The sequence below is a fragment of the Puma concolor genome, chromosome D4 (assembly GCF_028749965.1).
Source record: "Puma concolor isolate L17-30 chromosome D4, mPumCon1.1.hap2, whole genome shotgun sequence".
NCBI lineage: Eukaryota > Metazoa > Chordata > Mammalia > Carnivora > Felidae > Puma > Puma concolor.
Window position 1 is genome coordinate 88,917,159 of NC_141679.1, and position 17,497 is coordinate 88,934,655.

Genomic DNA, 17,497 nt, shown 5'->3' on the forward strand with positions numbered 1-17,497 from the left:
TGACAAACCTACGGTACTTTATGGTTACTCTATCAGCACATTAATATCTCTTGGTAAAGTATCCACACTCGGGCTCAAATACAGACATCGAGACTATGTATTTTAATATCTTCAGCAATGTTCAAGGAAGGCAGGGTGATAAATACCTAGGCTTTAAGCCAGGCATCTGGCAGACCTAGACCAATAACTAAATCATCCACGCTATTTTCCAACTAAACTCGTCCCCCACGAATCTGGCAAAAGTGAAAGAAACCTATGAAAATGCCAGGCTTCTCCCCACAGAGAGCAGCAGGCTGAGGATGCCAAAACGGCCCTGGGCGGTCATGGGATGAATACAGCCATTTACCAGCCTTAAGCTGTTTACCCTGTATTGATGACTCTTTGGAAAAGAAAACTCCGCTTCTAGGGAAAAACACATAGACGACCACAAGAAGGTACAGTGCGAGCTTTATCACCTTCCTAACTGCGACACAAGTCGGGGACGCCCAGATGCCAGCCCTCAGCTACAACCTGCTAACAACCGGAATGAATCCACGGCAAGGCAGGCCGGCCCTCCAGGCCCTTTATCTCCCAAACGGAAGCATCGGAGGCAGCCGATCTCTTCCAGATGGCTCTGCAGCCCTGTGCTCTGGCTTTTAAAGGGGTGGACTTGTTCTTTGAAAAGCCATTAAGGGAAAAGCCACAACCTCCGGAAACCACCCTGCTGCGAGCCGCTCCCAGGCTGAGTCTCCGCGTCACCATCCTGGGGACTACACAATTCGGCCAAGTGCCCCCGATCGGCACACCGGAGACGCCCCGAAAGTCAGGGCTTCTGGCCCCCACGACAGGTGACACAAAACGGAAAGCACTGATCCCAGGGTGGGTGGCCTTTTGCGGTGCCGTCGGCAAGGAGAGCTTGGGGACAGGCAGCCTGGGGAGGACAGGCTCCAGGCCCAGATAAGGGAAGTAAGTGAAAGAGTCTCACTGTCACCTCACCTTCTCAACGTCTGCTTTGGTGACATTGATGTCGGCGTCCATCTTCTCAAAGTACTGCTGTGCCCTGTCCGCCTCTTTGCAGTCACGTTCAAATCGCCTTTTACTCTGAAAGCAGGGGCGAGTGGTGGCAGAAGAGCAGGTGTTAATGCAAAACCGCGAGATTCCTACGCGAGGGTATCATTTCATCTCCATCCCCCAAGGGGCTTTCTCCTTCCTCTGAGCTGATTTGTGACGATTTCAGTAAGTTACTCGAACAGCTGCATTTATTTCCACCCAAACCCATCTCCCCTTTGTTCTTTGCGTGTGATTTTTTTTTTTTTTTCTTTTTTAAGAAAAACGCTCTACGTGAGCTCTTGGGGCTCAACATCCTAGTCTCCCTAAGGGCGCCTACAAACAAATCCAATTCAAACTGGAAGATCTCTGAAGGCGTGTCTTGGGCGTTTTTGTTTCGCGCTTACTGATCGCTTCGAGCTCGCGTTCACATTTAGGAAACCTAAAGCCGTTTCTCGGGCCGTTTGTCCTCCACTTACTGATTCGAGTTGCTTCCAGCAGATCTCTATGTGCTGTTGTGCCTTCCGCCCATCGTGAAAGTACTGGAAACAGAAAACGCACAGTGATTAGCACCCCCTCTTTCCCAGGGTCACACCTGAGGGGAAAAAAAAATCATCAACTCAAATCATATTTAATTTCTTGTTTTAAGTAGGCTCCACGCCCAACGGGGGGCTTGAACTCACAACCCTGGGATCCAGCGTCGCGTGCTCTGCCTACTGAGCCAGCCAGGCGCCCCCTAAACCGTATTGGAATACTGAATCTCTAGTGCACTCCAAAGAAATGGAAGACTTAAAAAATAAAGGGGAGGGGCGCCTGGGTGGCTCAGCTGGTTAAGCGTCCGACTTCGGCTCAGGTCGTGATCTCGTGGTCTGTGAGTTCGAGCCCCGCGTCGGGCTCTGTGCTGACGGCTCGGAGCCCGGAGCCCGCTTCGGATTCTGTGTCCCCCTCTCTCTCTGCCCCTCCCCTGCTCATGCTCTGTCTCAAAAATAAATGAAACATTAAAAAATAAATAAATATGGGGCGCCTGGGTGGCTCAGTCGGTTGAGCGTCCGACTTCGGCTCAGGTCACGATCTCACGGCTCGTGGGTTCGAGCCCCGCGTCAGGCTCTGGGCTGATGGCTCAGAGCCTGGAGCCTGCTTCCGATTCTGTGTCTCCCTCTCTCTCTGCCCCTCCCCCATTCATGCTCTGTCTCTCTCTGTCTCAAAAATAAATAAACATTAAAAAAAAAAAATTTTTTTTTTTTTAAATAAAAATAAATAAATAAATAAAAAATAAAGGGGAAATGAAAACACAGTCACAGAGTTTCCCCCTTAAACTTCGGGTAGGATAATCCCGAGTCCTCAGACCCACACACAACACTCGTGAAAAGGGCAGGAATGTTCGTTAGGACAGCGACCACGGAGACCTTTGTTTTTCCGCTGCTTTGAGAATTCACATAGCACACGATTCGCCCACTGGAGTTGTACAACTCAGCGCTCATTGGTGCAGTCGCAGAACTGTGCAACCATCACCACACTCTGAGAACATTTTATCACCCCAAAAGGACAGCCTTAACGTCTAACACGTCATTACCCCCCCCCCCCCCCCCCAGCCCTGGGCAACTGCTACTCTACCTTACGTCCATAACTTTGCCTGCTCTGGCTTATTTCCTATGAATGGAATCCTCGGCCGTGAGGTCTTTTGTGACTGCCACAATGGCTTCCATTAGCACATAACGTTCACCAGGCAGAATGTCTTCCAGGTTCATCCACGTTGTCACGTGGGTCTCGGTCCTTTCTCTCTTTTTTACTGCCCAGTGACACTTTGTTTCTCCATTCACAGTTGATGAACATTAGGGTTTTCCCAGTTTGGGGCTACAGGAATAATGCCCCTGCAAACATTTGTGTAGATGAATGTTTCCATTACTTAGATCTTAGATTGAAAAGTTCAGCCCCCTGCTCTCTGCCAAGGCCCCGTGGCAGGTACGTGCCTTGTGTTGACCAGTAAGGACCGCAAAGGGCTAGAGCAGGGGTAAGCCTCAGGCACTATCAGGAAACGGGGTCAGAGAAGAAAGGGCCAGCCTGTGTAGAGTCTCGTAGACTTTGGGTCTGAATGAGCTGGGGAACCATGGGTCACATAGAGGCGCCATGTTGTGAAGGAAGGTTCCAGGTCTCTCTCCAACCCGGGAGATGGGAGACTTGGACCACAGGGCAGCAGCGTAGGTGGTGAGCGGGGGCCAGACTCTAGGTGTCCTTCCCAGGTGTCAGGAAAACCCCAGGATCAGATGTGAGTGGAGGTACGGAAGTTTCAGGGTTGACTCCAAGATTGCTGGTCTGAGCTTTAGGAGCTGGAGTCAGACAGTTTTAGCTTTGTTAGGTTGACGTTCTAAGACACCCCGAAGTGGAGAGCCTACCGGGGAGCTGGATGGCCGAGTGTGAGCTCAGGGAAGGGTCAACGCTAAAAAGATCAGCGTGGACGTCACCAGCACCACGTGGGTGGTTCGAGCCACAGCCTGGACAAGATCTCCAAAGGAGACGAGATCCCAAGGAAAGACCAGAAATACATAGAAATGTTAAGAAACTGATGTCCTTTTTATCTCGTGGCCCCAAATCACCAGCGTTTCCTAAATCCTGTAATCTCCTTCAGCTGTGACGTCACTGACTTCGTCAATGTGGTGGGAATTTCCCAGATCTGTCCTCTGTGTCCCCAGCGGCTGACCCGGGGATATGGACCACACACGGCCTCCCGGGCCCTCCGGTTGTGTCAGATTTGCCACAGACGTTCTGGTGCATCGGAGGGCGGGGAATTTAGGTGTATCTGAAGGTCCTCTCGCTGAGAAATTCTGGGTTGGCTGGGTCCTCGACCGAGGCCACGGCTCCGGTCAGGAACCCCCGCCCCCTGGGACGGAGGGGACCGCAGCAGCCCCCCACCCTGACTGGCCCCCGGGGTTCGGCACTAGCTCTTAGCGCCTTTCCTGAACCTTCTCCGCAGCCAGGTAAACCTTCCTGCTACTGAACAACCTTCCCGGAATGACTGGGCTTGAATGTGCCGTCTGTGTTCTGACAGACAAGGTGGGGAATGTCGTGGCCAGAAGGCAGGTTGAAAGCAGACTGATGGCGGAGGCTCCCCCTCCCCCCCCACCCTCCCCCTCTGAGTTTATCTCTCCTAGTCAGAGCCTAGGGCCGGGCTGAGTCACAAAGGAGGACTGAGGACTGGGGAGGACAGGAAGGAGACAAAATCAGATTCTGGCTCTTTTATAAGGGACTCCTTCCTTGTCTCTCTTTCGAGGCCACGCTTCTCGGTTTTAAGCTCCCTTTTCAGGCAACTCTTCTCCATCCAGCAATTTAGGAATCCAAGAGGGGGGCCCCCCGGGGGGGCTTCACTTCTCAGGTTTCGTTAACAGACACAGGGATGAAAGGGAACCGAGCTGGAGTCTGGGTTCATGCTCTCGACATGAACGTTTCTCCCAAAACACGAGGCCCGTCCTGGGCGGAGAGAGGAAATGCACACACAAGAACACGGGGAAAGTGACAGGCTCTGCCGGGAAAGGTTGACTCGGCTTTAACATCAAAGGCGTCTTCTCTGAAGGCAACAGGTGTCCCCCCCACCCCCCGCCGCCGCCCCCCTGCTCCAAAAAAAGTCACATTCTGGGAGCATGAGGGCTGATCTTGATTGAAAACCCATACAGTGAATGTTCTTACCACCCCTCCATTTAATATCTAATAATAAATATGACTTTATTCCAGGGGTGCCTGGGGGGCTTCCGACTCCCGATTTCGGCTCAGGTCGTGATCTCACGGTTGTGAGTTTGAGCCCCGCATCGGGCTCTGCGCTGACAGCTAGGAGCATGGATCCTGCTTCGGATTCTGTCTCAGTCTCTCTGCCCCTCCCCTGCTCGTGCTCTCTCTCTCTCTCTTTAACTCTCTCAAATACGAAATAACACGTTAAAACAAAAAATCATCGGAGAACTACACTTGAGACCCTAAGGTTTCCAGTGACACAAGGAAAAATCGAGGTGTCAGTGATTTCCCTCCTAATCTTTCTTTCCTGGCAATACGTTCCTCCAAAACTCATCTGTGGCTACAACACACACAAAAAGACGTGGTGCTGAGCCCTGGGGAAGTTGGCGGGTGGTACCGGAGCCCTCCGGACCGTCCTGAGCGGCCGGCCACCTACCAGTGGTTCATCTGCGGCCAGCTCTCCATCCCCTCCTTCAATCCGAAAGGCTAGTTAACAGGAACAAAGGTAAACAAACAAACCAGCCTGCCAGATGGGTTTGTTGTTTCTTCGCAAACAATGGCAACGCATTTCTTCCCAGGACAGTGAGCAACTGTGTATCTAAAAAGTGTGCCTCCAAGCGCTAAAGAAAGAGGAATTGTTCTCTAGAAAAAGAGAATAGGTCTTTTGGAGCTACAGAGTGAAGTCACCACGGCGCTTTTCTCCTATCGCCAGAGAAGACAGGAAATGCCATCATTAGAGACCCAGAGAGATGCTCCTGACTTTCTGCTGGAGGCAAGATGCTTTTGTGTCTCTTCCAAGGTGATGACAGACTTTTAAAAATGCCTGATGGTACAGCAGGTGGCAACTAAACTTCCTTTCCCCTTTCTGGTTGAACCTTAAAAATATACAGATAAGGGGCGCCTGGGTGGCTCAGCCGGCTCAGCGTCCTACTTCGGCTCAGGTCATGATCTCATGGTTTGTGGGTTCGAGCCCCGCGTCAGGCTCCGTGCTGACAGCTCAGAGCCTGGAGCCTGCTTCCGATTCTGTGTCTTCCTTTCTCTCTGCCCCTTCCGCACTCATGCTTCTCACCCCCCCCAAAATAAACATTAAGAAACAATTTAAAAACTATATACAGATAAAATCTATACAAATAAAAACCATCCTTCCAATTTTTGTTGTTGTTGCTGTTAGAAATCTTCCAGGGACCGGGGGCAGCTAAGATAAGATAAGAATCACAGGGAACCTAAAATAAACAACCACAAACTTAAAGAAAAACTTCAATGACAGAGCTTCCAAGAAAGTTTTACTGCACTGCAAGAGATCATCGTTAGGCTGTGAGAATGTCTATTATTCACACCCCACAATTAGGTACAGCAGCTGCTCTTTTTTACTAGATTTATATATAATAGACCGTTAATTTTTAAAACTCCACAAAAAAGCAAAATATAGCACTGATCTGAGAACAGTCACTTCCAAAAAAAAAAAAAAAAGTGGGAAAAAAAAAGCATAAACACTCAATTGAGGACAGTCAACCATCTGGAATTTTAAATAAAACTCAGATTCCACAGATGAAAACAAAGGAATACAAAGACTTGAAAAGGCCAACGAAAAAAAGCAGCTTGCAGCAAATATGCCTGGGACAAATATTATAATTTCCTCAAAACCCACAGCGTGGTGGGTCTGAACGCTAACAGCTTCGAAGCCCGACTCGGGATTAATGAACACAGCTACGAATCCGTGAGGCCAAGGCGAGCCGTGGATGCGGGCTGCGGGGGAAACTCAACCACCTTCGGCCCTGCCCGAGGGAGCCCTTCACCCCCTCACTTCAATCCCAAGCCACAAACCTGGGAGCGTTTGGGATGTGATGGGAGTTGCATTCTGATTTATGCAGAATGGTCAGATGATTAAAGAGGAATGATTCGGGAAGGTCTATTTCCCCCGACACATTTATAATACAAATAACCTTCTCAGTGAATTTGTTTCAAGTTCCTAAAGCACCTGCCTCCCAGCATCATGCTTAGCTGCTTAACTCCCCCCATCCTCCACCCCCAGGCCATCTGGGCACCGGGCAGGGGACCCCACTCACCGTCCTGCGGCCAAGTTCCCTTCACTCCTTCTCCCCATGTGCCTTCACCCCGCTGTTCCTGTCATTCTCATGCTGGCTTTTGCTACCCAGAATGCTCCTCGTGCACAAGGTACCTGCACTCCAGAAGGCTTTTTTTACCTATTCTTCAGGACAACTCTTTCTTTCGTGTTCCTTAAAATCCTAATTGTGCTGAAGAATCCGATTAACTTTTTTTTTTTTTTTTAATTTTTTTTTTCAACGTTTTTATTTATTTTTGGGACAGAGAGAGACAGAGCATGAACGGGGGAGGGGCAGAGAGAGAGGGAGACACAGAATCAGAAACAGGCTCCAGGCTCCGAGCCATCAGCTCAGAGCCTGACGCGGGGCTCGAACTCACGGACCGCGAGATCGTGACCTGGCTGAAGTCGGACGCTTAACCGACTGCGCCACCCAGGCGCCCCTTAACTTTTTTTTTTTAAGTAAGTTCCACGTCCAACGTGAGGCTTGAACTCACAGCCCCGAAATCAACAACATGCTCTATGGGCTGGGCCAGCCAGGTGCCCCCTGATTAACTCTCAGGATGATCTTAAGCAGCCGATGAGACACGGCCCTCCCTTGACCTCTTCCCGGGGTATACCTCTGTTACTTCCAGACCCAGACAAGGAGGATCGCCCAATACAGGGCCAGGGTGACCAGGGGTGGGACTTTAGGGGCAGTGATCCTTCCCTGAAAAGGCTAAAAGCTCTTACAGTGGGATTCAGTCATTCAGTCCACACTGCATGCCCAGATGCGCAGGGTGCTGCTGTCCTCGTGAAAACTAGTGAACCCAGAGGAAGAGAAAAGGGGACGAGGTGGGGGTGTGGGCACAGCGGCATTTTAGATAGAGAGGTCTGGATGATGTTTCTCTCTTTTTTTTTTTTTTTTTTAATGTTTATTTATTTTTGAGAGAGACACACAGAGAGTGAGCAGGGGAGGGGCAGAGAGAGAGGGAGACACAGAATCCGAAGCAGCCTCCAGGCTCTGAATGGTCAGCACAGAGCCCGACGCGGGGCTCGAACCCACGAACCGTGAGATCATGACCTGAGCCGAAGACGGACGCTTAACCGACTGAGCGACCCAGGCGCCCCTGGATGAGGTTTCTTGAACAAAGTGTAGGAGCGGACTTGCAGAGGTCCGGGGAAACACCCTTGCGAGCAGCGGGAACAGCAATGGAGATGCCCTGAGGTGGGAGAGGGCTGGGTGTGCTCACGGAACAGCTGATACCAATGTGACCAGACGGAGATGACGGATAAGGCCGAAGCAGGCGACGGCTGGACCAAGGACAGCTTCCAAAGCCACATTAGCGTGAGGGAAAGCCACCAGGACGTGCGTGGTCTGCTCTGTGCCACCACAAGGTTGCACGGACTCCCTGGCGTGTGGAGAATGTTCCGAATGTGGCAGGTGCAGCAGAGGGACCGGGGGTACAGGTGGAGATGGGGAGCTGTGCCACGGACCACGGGGCGAGCCCGGAAGCCGAGGGGGGAGTCGGGAAGCCTGGAGCACTCCTCCGGGTGAGACGACGAGGGACTGGACGAGGGTTGAGAAGTGTTTGGATTGAGGACATTTACTGAAGATAGAGCCGATCACAGGACCTGATACTATACAGAAGATGGGGTGCAAAGGTGGCCAGAACAACCAGGTTAAAAAGGAGTGCCACTGACTGACTGGAGGAAATGCGGATTGGAATGGGGTGTGATAACAAGGAGTTTCGGGGATCCAAAGTTTCTTTCTGGATGGGCTACATGGGCCCCTGCCTCCCACAGCCCTGGGGCATCACTCCCAGTGCTGCTGGGCTCCAGAACCCCCTCTTTCCTTGGCGCACTGGTCGGGGTGGGGGGGCGATGCTGCATTGGGCACATGGCGGGAGGTGACAAGCAGGTGCCTGGACAGAGGAGAGTCCGTTGGGACACAAAACATCAGTCAAGTAATTCCCGGTCTCAGAAGAAAAAGAAGGTGTCATTCCAGCTCCCGAGGGAGAAACCCAGAACCCAGAGTTGCACTTCAGATCTATGGAATCTGAATTTCAGTGAGAACAGAATTTCAGTGCCCTGATAACTAGCTATGCTACCCCATAAATGACAGGACAGACTGTCTACGGTTCTGCGGGTGACAGAACCACAGTGGTGACAGGCCCTTGATGAACAGAATGCGACTATCACGTGTTCTTCCAAAACAAAACAAAACACACCTTCTAGAGATCTATTAGACCAGGGGCTACCAGTGGGCATCGTATCAGCATGACCTTGCCAAAGACCAACAACTTCTTTAGGGCTCCTCGCTTTGGGATTTATTTAATTTTTTTTTTCAACGTTTATTTATTTTTGGGACGGAGAGAGACAGAGCATGAACGGGGGAGGGGCAGAGAGAGAGGGAGACACAGAATCGGAAACAGGCTCCAGGCTCTGAGCCATCAGCCCAGAGCCTGACGCGGGGCTCGAACTCGCAGACCGGGAGATCGTGACCTCGCTGAAGTCGGACGCTTAACTGACTGCACCACCCAGGCACCCCATGGGATTTATTTAAATAAAAGAGGTAACCCCAGGAAGGAGGAACTCTTATTGGGAACGATGCTCCTCTCCCAGGCCACGAAATCTAAAAATCTCTTAACAGAGTACCCAAAGCTACATCTCAACAGGACCGAAGGGATCAGAGATAGATTTGTAATTACATGATCACATACGTACGTTCCTTTCATTTTTCGCTTTCCTTCTGTCTCTTTGCTGTAATCGCTCATAAAAACATGTTCTTAACATAGCGCTACAAAGCTGCCTTGTAGGAAATTAAGTCCCTCCCTCGGTTTCTAAATAGGACCTACCCAATACCTAACTTCAAGAGGAATGTTATCTTCTAGTATCCGTTTTTAAACATCCCCGAAACCTCAGCGGGGGGAAAAAAAATTTACTGGTCAATTCTACGTAATGCGGCATCTTGTAAGAACTCTCTGAGTTTCTAAACATTTTAGTGAGTCACTGAAGGTACTGTATAATTGTTTCCTCTAGAACTCTTCAGATAACCACTGCCAAACAGCGATTCTGCTCCCGGCCAGTATTTTGTAATGAACCATACTTTCCACCTGCTGGGAGAAGTTTACTTCGAGGTTCCAGTCAATGTTGGCCGGAACCTCCTGACTCCCCTTCTGGGGCAACAAATCTCCATAAATCCCTCTTACGCGGTTAGTGGTGACCGCTGTGGATAGCCCTGCGACAGCCTCAAAGCTGGAGCTGCCCCAAACGATCCCTCTGAAGTTCTCTGCTAACTGGATGCGATGTGCAGAAATCGCCAACAAGAGTGTATTTACTTCTGTTAAAGACCGTTAGTCTTGTAAGTGACCGAAGCTTAATCGAGAACCGTAAACCACGTATGCTTTGACCTCATATTCTCTTTCTGGGAATTTAGCTGGGAGAAACGATCCCCACCCCCCCACACACCAAACAGCTATTAAAGTAATGAGTTCGCTGCAGTATTGTTTATATAAGTAAGTAATCAGAAACCGGTAATAGCCTATAGATCAAATATTAAAGAATTAATTAAGTATACAATAGCATTAGAATGATACATAGCCACTACAATTCTAATTATGAAACTTGGATGTTTTCGCGTACAAAAGTGGAAACTGCTTATGATATTAAATGGAGAATAAATAAAAATATAAATTATATCTATATACGACTCATATGCTGAAATGTTATATATTCTTATATAGATATTATATATACACCCATATCTGTCTCTCTATATACATATCAGTATCTTTACGTCTATAAATGATGTCTAGAAGGAAACTTGGAAAAACGAAGTTCTGATTCATAAAAACTTTAAGTTTTGGGTTTTTTTTTAACTTTCTTCATATATTTTTGAGACAGACAGTGCGAGCAGGGAAGGGGCAGAGAGGGAGAGGAGACATAGACTCCGAAGCAGGCTCCAGGCTCCAAGCCGTCAGCCCAGAGCCCGACGCGGGGCTCGAACTCACGAACCGTGTGATCATGACCCGAGCTGAAGTCGGACGCCTAACCGACTGAGCCACCCAGGCGCCCCGAGTTTTTGTTCTCTAATCCAGAGTTTTGGTAACATTCTACACAATATTGACAACTAATAAATGAATCCTGGCACTCCCCCCTTCAAAAAAAGGAGGGGGAGGGGTGCCTGGGGGGTGGCTCTGTCGGTTAAGCGTCCAACTTCAACTCAGGTCATGATCTCACACAGTTCGTGGGTTCGAGCCCCACGTCGGGCTCTGTGCTGACGGCTCGGAGCCTGGAGCCCGCTTCGGGTTCTGTGTCTCCCTCTCTCTCTGCCCCTCCCCAACTGGGGCTCAATCTCTCTCCGTCTCTCAAAACTAAATAAATGTTAAAAATAATTTTTTTTCAACACTATGTGAGAGAGTTGCACGTAACATGGGAACATGGGTAGAGACAGACAGGGCGGCATAAAACCCATCTTTTCTCCTAAACACACGAACAGCAAGTATCCTATTTTACAACCAAGGACCTTAAGACTTAAAGATCGACTAGCTGGCTCACTCTGAAACGCCCCCCCCAAGACGACCATCCCTCTCTCTACTTCCTTCCTTCTTACTACCTTCCTTTCACATCTTGACAAAATAGGAAGGAAACGTCTTTTGCATAAGGAGCTATTTTTTACCGTGCAGACTCTCGCGAGAGACTCGTCTACTCAAACGAAGCAAAATCTAGAGGAGAAATAATTTTCCAGTAGCATTCCAAACCGAACTTGGAAACACGCTCTGGGCAGTAATGAGATCCGGCAGTAATCCTGTAAATTCTCAATCATCCCTTTGGGCAGATAGGATGTCGCCGCTATGTCAAAGGCCCCTAGATGTGACACCAGCAGACCTGGATGCGAGTCCCAGCTCTGTTCTGCTCCTTCTGCCAACCGCTGCCGTCACCAGAAAGGGGAAAAGATCCCATTTTGCCGTGTTTTTAAGAGTCCCCTTTTCAAAAACAAACAAGATCACTCACTAATAAGAGTTGGGGGAGGGACGCCCGGGTGGCTCAGTCGGTTAAGCGTCCAGCTCTAGATTTGGGCTCAGGTCACGATCTCACGGTTCAGGAGTTCGAGCCCTGAATTGGGCTCTGCACTGACCGTGCGGAGCATGTTTGGGATTCTCTCTCTCTCTCTCTCTCTCTCTCTGTCCCTCCCCCCACTTGCTCTCGCTCTCTCTCTTACAATAAACTTTAAAAACCAGTAAGAGGGGAGCCAAAAGGGAAAGCTCGAAAGGAGACACATTGGTCATCAGCGTTCCATCTCAAGGAGCTCCTTGGCCACAGCTGACTGCCCATGAAGAAGTTCACACGTTGACCCGGCCTCCTTGCATGGAAGTTAAAGAATCAGCCGGTTAAGCGTCCGATTCCGGCTCAGGTCATGATCTCGCGGTTCGTGGGTTCGAGCCCCGCGTCGGGCTCTGTGCTGACAGCCCGGACAGTCGGGTTGACTCTCCAGCCCCAACGCCTCCAGCCTCCTGGTCTGGAGTAAAACATTCCCGAGGGGAACCATGGAGAGTAAATGTTAAAACGTAAAAGATATCAGTTATGAAAATCCAGAAACATGAAGACCTGAGGCCAAACAACTAAATAGCCAATATCATCCGAATAATTTTTAAAGTCACAGCGTCTCAACATCACCATGTGCGGTCACTCCAAATAATGGTAAATATTAAAACACCGCAAATACGCATTTGCCTACTGATACGCGTCCTGGAATTCTAAAAGGTTTCCCAGTTTCCTGGGGCGCCTGGGTGGCTCAGTCCATTAAGTGTCTGACTTTGGCTCAGGTCATGATCTCACAGTTTGTGCGTTCGAGCCCCGCATCGGGCTCTCCTCTGTCAGCGTGGTGCCTGCTTGGGATTCTCCGTCCCCACCCCCTCTCCCTCTGCTCTTCCCCTGCTCTCTCTCTCTCTCTCTCTCAAAAATAAATAAACAAGCAAAAACAAAATAAATAAAAGGTTTCCCAGCTTCCTCAAATGTCATTTTAATATAATTACAAAATGCTTCAAGAGAGCATGGTGTTTGTAATTCTTCCCGGCAGAACATGTGACTCAGAAATGTGTGCTTGCGATTCTCCTTAAAATAAAAGGAACAGCACGTATCGCAAGATATTATTTAACGTGTATCTGTACCACCTGTAATTTACTTCATAAATTACTATAATTTCTGATAAAAAGGGAACAGAATTCAAACTACAGATATGACGGACTGTACAAGACATGTGATTAACGGGGGGTAAACAGAACAAAAGGACCCGATCGTAACACAGCAAAGACACACAAGGATCCTCAACCGGTGACACGAAGTCTAACTGAGGACAAAGTTGAGTCTAAGACTGCTTCTCGCCACTTCTTAATTATTTCTTCCACCCTGGGAGTATTTATCAACAGCCTGCTTTGTCCCGCCCGGACACTCGAGCTCAAGATACAACGGTAACCAAGAAAAATTCTTGCCCTCATGGAGCTTACGTTCTAGCGTGAGACGCAAGGAAACAGATACATAAAAATGTTAGACGCTGGTAACCACTAGGGAAAAACAGTAAAGCAGGGAAGGTGGGGGCAATGAGGAGGGGAAGAAGCGAGGGGGGGGGGGGACTTTGTAAGTTTACATAAGGTGGACAAGACAGACCTCAATGAGAAGACCATATTCCTGCGAAAGAACTCAGCAGGTGAGCTCTGCAGGTATCTGGGGGGAAAGCTTTCCGAGGAAATAAAAGGCCAGTGCAAAGGCCCTGAGGCAGGATCACACAGGGCAAGGAGGAGGAGCAGCGAGGGAGCAATGTGTCTGCAGGAGAAGAATAAAAAAAAGTGACAGGAGCGGGGCTCAGTCAGTGAAGCATTTGACTCTTGGTTTCGGCTCAGGTCGTGAACTCGTGGTTCGTGGGATCGCGCCCATCGGGCTCTGCGCTGAGAACACAGAGCCTGCTTGGGATTCTCTCTCACGCTGTCCCTTTACCCCTCCCTGGCTCGCACACTCACTCTCTCTCTCTCTCTTTCTCTCTCGCAATAAATAAACTTTAAAAAAAAAAAAAATGGGGCACCTGGGTAGCTCAGTCGGTTAAGCATTTGACTCTTGGTTTCGGCTCACGTCACGATCTCAAGGTTTGTGAGTTTGAGCTCCAAGTTGGGCTCTGTGCCGAGGGTACAGAGCCTGCTTGGGATCCTCTCCCTCTCTCTCTGCCCCTCCCCCATTCGTTCTTTGTCTCTCCCCCTCTCTCGAAACAAATAAACATTATTAAAAAAAAAAAAAAAAAAAACTAACAGGAAGCCAGGTCATGTGGGTTCATATCTCACGATCCACTCCAGAAACAGCATGTACGTTCCGGACTAAGGTAAATGCTGAGAGTTCTTGTTGAGGGCGTTGGCTAAATCTCTAAGCTATATGGGTGGATAAAGGTCAGTGAAGACACACAAAGCACCGAACAAAGAAACAAACAGGAAGAGGGTATAAACTGTGCAAGGTTGAGGGAAGTTCAAGCGCCCAGGGAAGCAGTCCAACATCATGTCCAGATTGACCGCATTTCCCTGAGGATCACAATAGGCCACTGCGTTTCATTCTGAACCTTAGTATTTTGTTTCACTGCTTCCTTTCCATCACGGAAAAGACCTTCTTTAATGAACGGTCTGGAAGAGGCTGGCATGTCAATCTGGGCACCACGGACATCAGGGGCCAGGTAATTCTTTGTTGTGGAGGCCGCCCTATGCATCACAGGATGTTGAACAGCGTGTCTGGGTTCCACCCACCAGATGCCAGTGGCAACCCCCCCCAAAGCTAATCCCCCCCCACACAACCAGAACTATCTCCAGACATTGGCACATGTTGGGGGGGGGGTACAAAATTGTGCCAGCTTGAGACCCACTGCTCTAATGTGAACAGATAAAAATTTCATCTCAGTTTATGAACATTTTTTTTTTTGCAACGAATGGGTTGATCTTCAGGCATATATCTGTTCCTAACTTCTAAACACACCCAAAGCCACGTTCTATCTACTTATAGCTTAGAAAGAGTAAACGCCTCAGCCGTTCCAAATACCTTCCTGTCTCAGGGCCTTTGCACTGGCTGTTCCCTCTATGGTTTGCCCCAAGCAACTCCTCCTCATACTTCGAGTCTTGCCAAAACGTTAAGTGCTGAGGGCCCTGGGAAGCTTCTCCCTGGTCCTGGGTCCGAGCATGTTAGGGATTCCTATCATCTGCTCCCAAAGCCCCGGCACCCATACTTTGTAGCTACTCTCACAATGAAATAATTATTTTGGTCATGATTATTTAACGTCTCTTCCGTTTCAGCAGCAACGAGATCTTCCCCGTTGGCTCAAGCAACACCAGAGCACTTACACCAATTACTGTGGACTCAAATTTAAATGAAAAAAGTATCACCACTGGCCAGCTCTGGTACCTTATTACTAACATAGTATGATGCCCTTACTTCCTAAGGGATCAAAGAACAAGGACACAGACCACAGCCTAACCATAAATCTCTTAGGGACCTCCGGGTGACTCAGTGGGTTAAGCATCCAACTCCTGGTTTCGGCTCAGGTCATGATCTCACGGTTCATGAGTTTGACCCCCCGCATTAGGCTCTCTGCTGTCAGCACAGAGCCCACTTTGGGTCCTTTGTTCCCCTCCTTCTCTCTGCCCCCCCACCCCATGCTTGCATGCACGCTCGCTCTCTCTCTCTCTCTCTCTCTCAAAAATAAAAATAAACCTTAAAAAAAGTGCTATTTGTTACCGATTTCCTCTCCTGCTTCAGTTCCTGGACGTAGCGGGCTAGCTCCACGGTGATGTGTGAGGTCATGTTCTCGGAGATAACTTCGTGCTGCCCGGCGTAATCGTTCATTTCGTTCAGGGTGGAAAGGAAGGCTTTACATGCTGTATACCTACGGAACAGAACATACGGCACCCCTTTGCAAACAAGGTCACGTCCGCTCTAACGCTCTGCGCGCTGACAAAACATTAATTAAAATCAGGTTAACGTGCATCGACCTCCCAGAGGATCCTGACAATTCATTACACGTAAGAGTGTTCCGATCAAAATGGCTCGGAATTAATTACCAGTGAGACACTTTGCATTTTGGGGGACGCCGAATCACTCTATATAAGGCAGGATTTGGCTCTGTTAATACTCGGTCCAAAGATACCCCCCAATACGTATACATGGTAAATGCACTAATGCAGTGGATATTTAGGTCTAAGTGAGAGACATAATACTCTGGGGCCATCCACGGTAAGGTGCCTTAGCTACCGACTGAAATGGACACATTTCTCGGTGAAACAGACTCCTGATGTTACAAAGCCAAATCAAGACTGCGGACTGCATAATCCACACTTCCTGTATTTGCGTAGATTAAGCTTTTCCCAATCACCTTCACTGAAACAATCTGGAATAGGTCTAGTGACTCCGTCAAAGGGAAGTTAGTGGAGCAGGGTCTTTATGGTTCTTCCCGTTTAAAAACTGACACAAAGAGGAGCGGGGAAGGCAGCTTAGTTTTGTAGATTTCATTTTTTCTTTCCTTCACCATCATCACCACCCGCATAAAGATATCACCACATAATGATCAGTGTTAAACAGACCTGTATTCCTCTTCTTCCTTCGAGTTCTTTTTAGGTTGGTATTTCTTTGCAAGATTCCTAAAACAAAAATGCAGACAATGTCACCTTCTGTAGAGAGATGACTGAATGACTGAGAGAGAAAAAAAAAGACTATTGAGAAATCAGTGATGGAAGGTGAAGTCAGTGCTTTTGTTGACAACTTAAAAAAAAAAATCAGAAAATGTCCACAGTTGAAAGGCATTCATTTCCTTCGTTTTTTTAAAAAAAATTTTTTTAACGTTCATTCGTTTTTTGAGAGACAGGGAGACAGAGCGTGAGCAGGGGAGGGGGACACAGAATCCAAAGCAGGCTCCAGGCTCTGAGCTGTCGGCACGGAACCCGACGTGGGGCTTAAACTCACGGACGGTGACATCATGACCCGGGCTGAAGTCGGGTGCTTAACCGACCGAGCCACCGGGGCGCCCCATTTCCTTCCTTTTTAAAAAGTGATCTCCACACCCGACGTGGAGCTCGAACTCACGACCCCAGAATCAAGAGTCCCGTGTACCACAGACTGAGCCAGCCACGAGCCCCTATTTCCTTCTATCTTTCCACATGTATGATGAAGCTCCTGTTACGAACGAGTCACACACCTTTGAATCTTTTACCTCACAGGGAACTAATAAGAGCAATAAATAATAATAAATAAATAGAGCAAATAAGAACAGAGAGGGGCGGGGGCACCTGGGGGGCTCAGTCGGTTGAGCGGCCGACTTCGGCTCAGGTCATGATCGCACGGTTTATGGGTTCGAGCCCCGCATCGGGCTCTGTGCTGACAGCTCAGAGCCCGGAGCCTGCTTCGGATCCTGTGTCTCCCTCTCTCTCTGCCCCTCCCCCGCTCACGCTCTGTCTCTCTCAAAAATAAACATTAAAAACAACGTTTAAAAGAAAAGCGCAGAGGGAGGCACTAGCTGATGTCGACCCGGCTTGAATCGGAGAGTACAGACCCTGGGCACCCACGAAGCCACGTTCATCGGCAGCCCTGAGCTGACGATGGGTTTTCCCACCAGGCCACTGCTCCTTTGTGGTCCTCTGCAGCCGAATAGTATTACCCTAAACCCATGGAAAGCACGGGGACTACGTC

The 17,497-nt window shown here is 49.1% G+C and overlaps 1 protein-coding gene across 19 annotated transcripts in view; it reads right to left on the reverse strand.

Annotated features, from left to right (window-relative positions):
- The window catches only part of FNBP1 (formin binding protein 1), a 144,911-nt gene that overhangs the window by 62,057 nt on the left and 65,357 nt on the right, over nucleotides 1–17,497 (reverse strand). For 18 of the 19 annotated variants that reach the window (XM_086684261.1, XM_086684276.1, XM_086684275.1 and 15 more), the window contains 4 exons: nucleotides 16,396–16,452; nucleotides 15,554–15,701; nucleotides 1,506–1,568; nucleotides 976–1,080 (listed from right to left, as the gene is read on the reverse strand). In XM_086684261.1, coding sequence (XP_086540387.1) covers nucleotides 976–1,080; nucleotides 1,506–1,568; nucleotides 15,554–15,701; nucleotides 16,396–16,452 — 373 coding nt within the window. The remainder of the gene's footprint in view (nucleotides 1–975; nucleotides 1,081–1,505; nucleotides 1,569–15,553; nucleotides 15,702–16,395; nucleotides 16,453–17,497) is intronic. The other variant, XM_086684272.1, reaches the window with a different exon arrangement.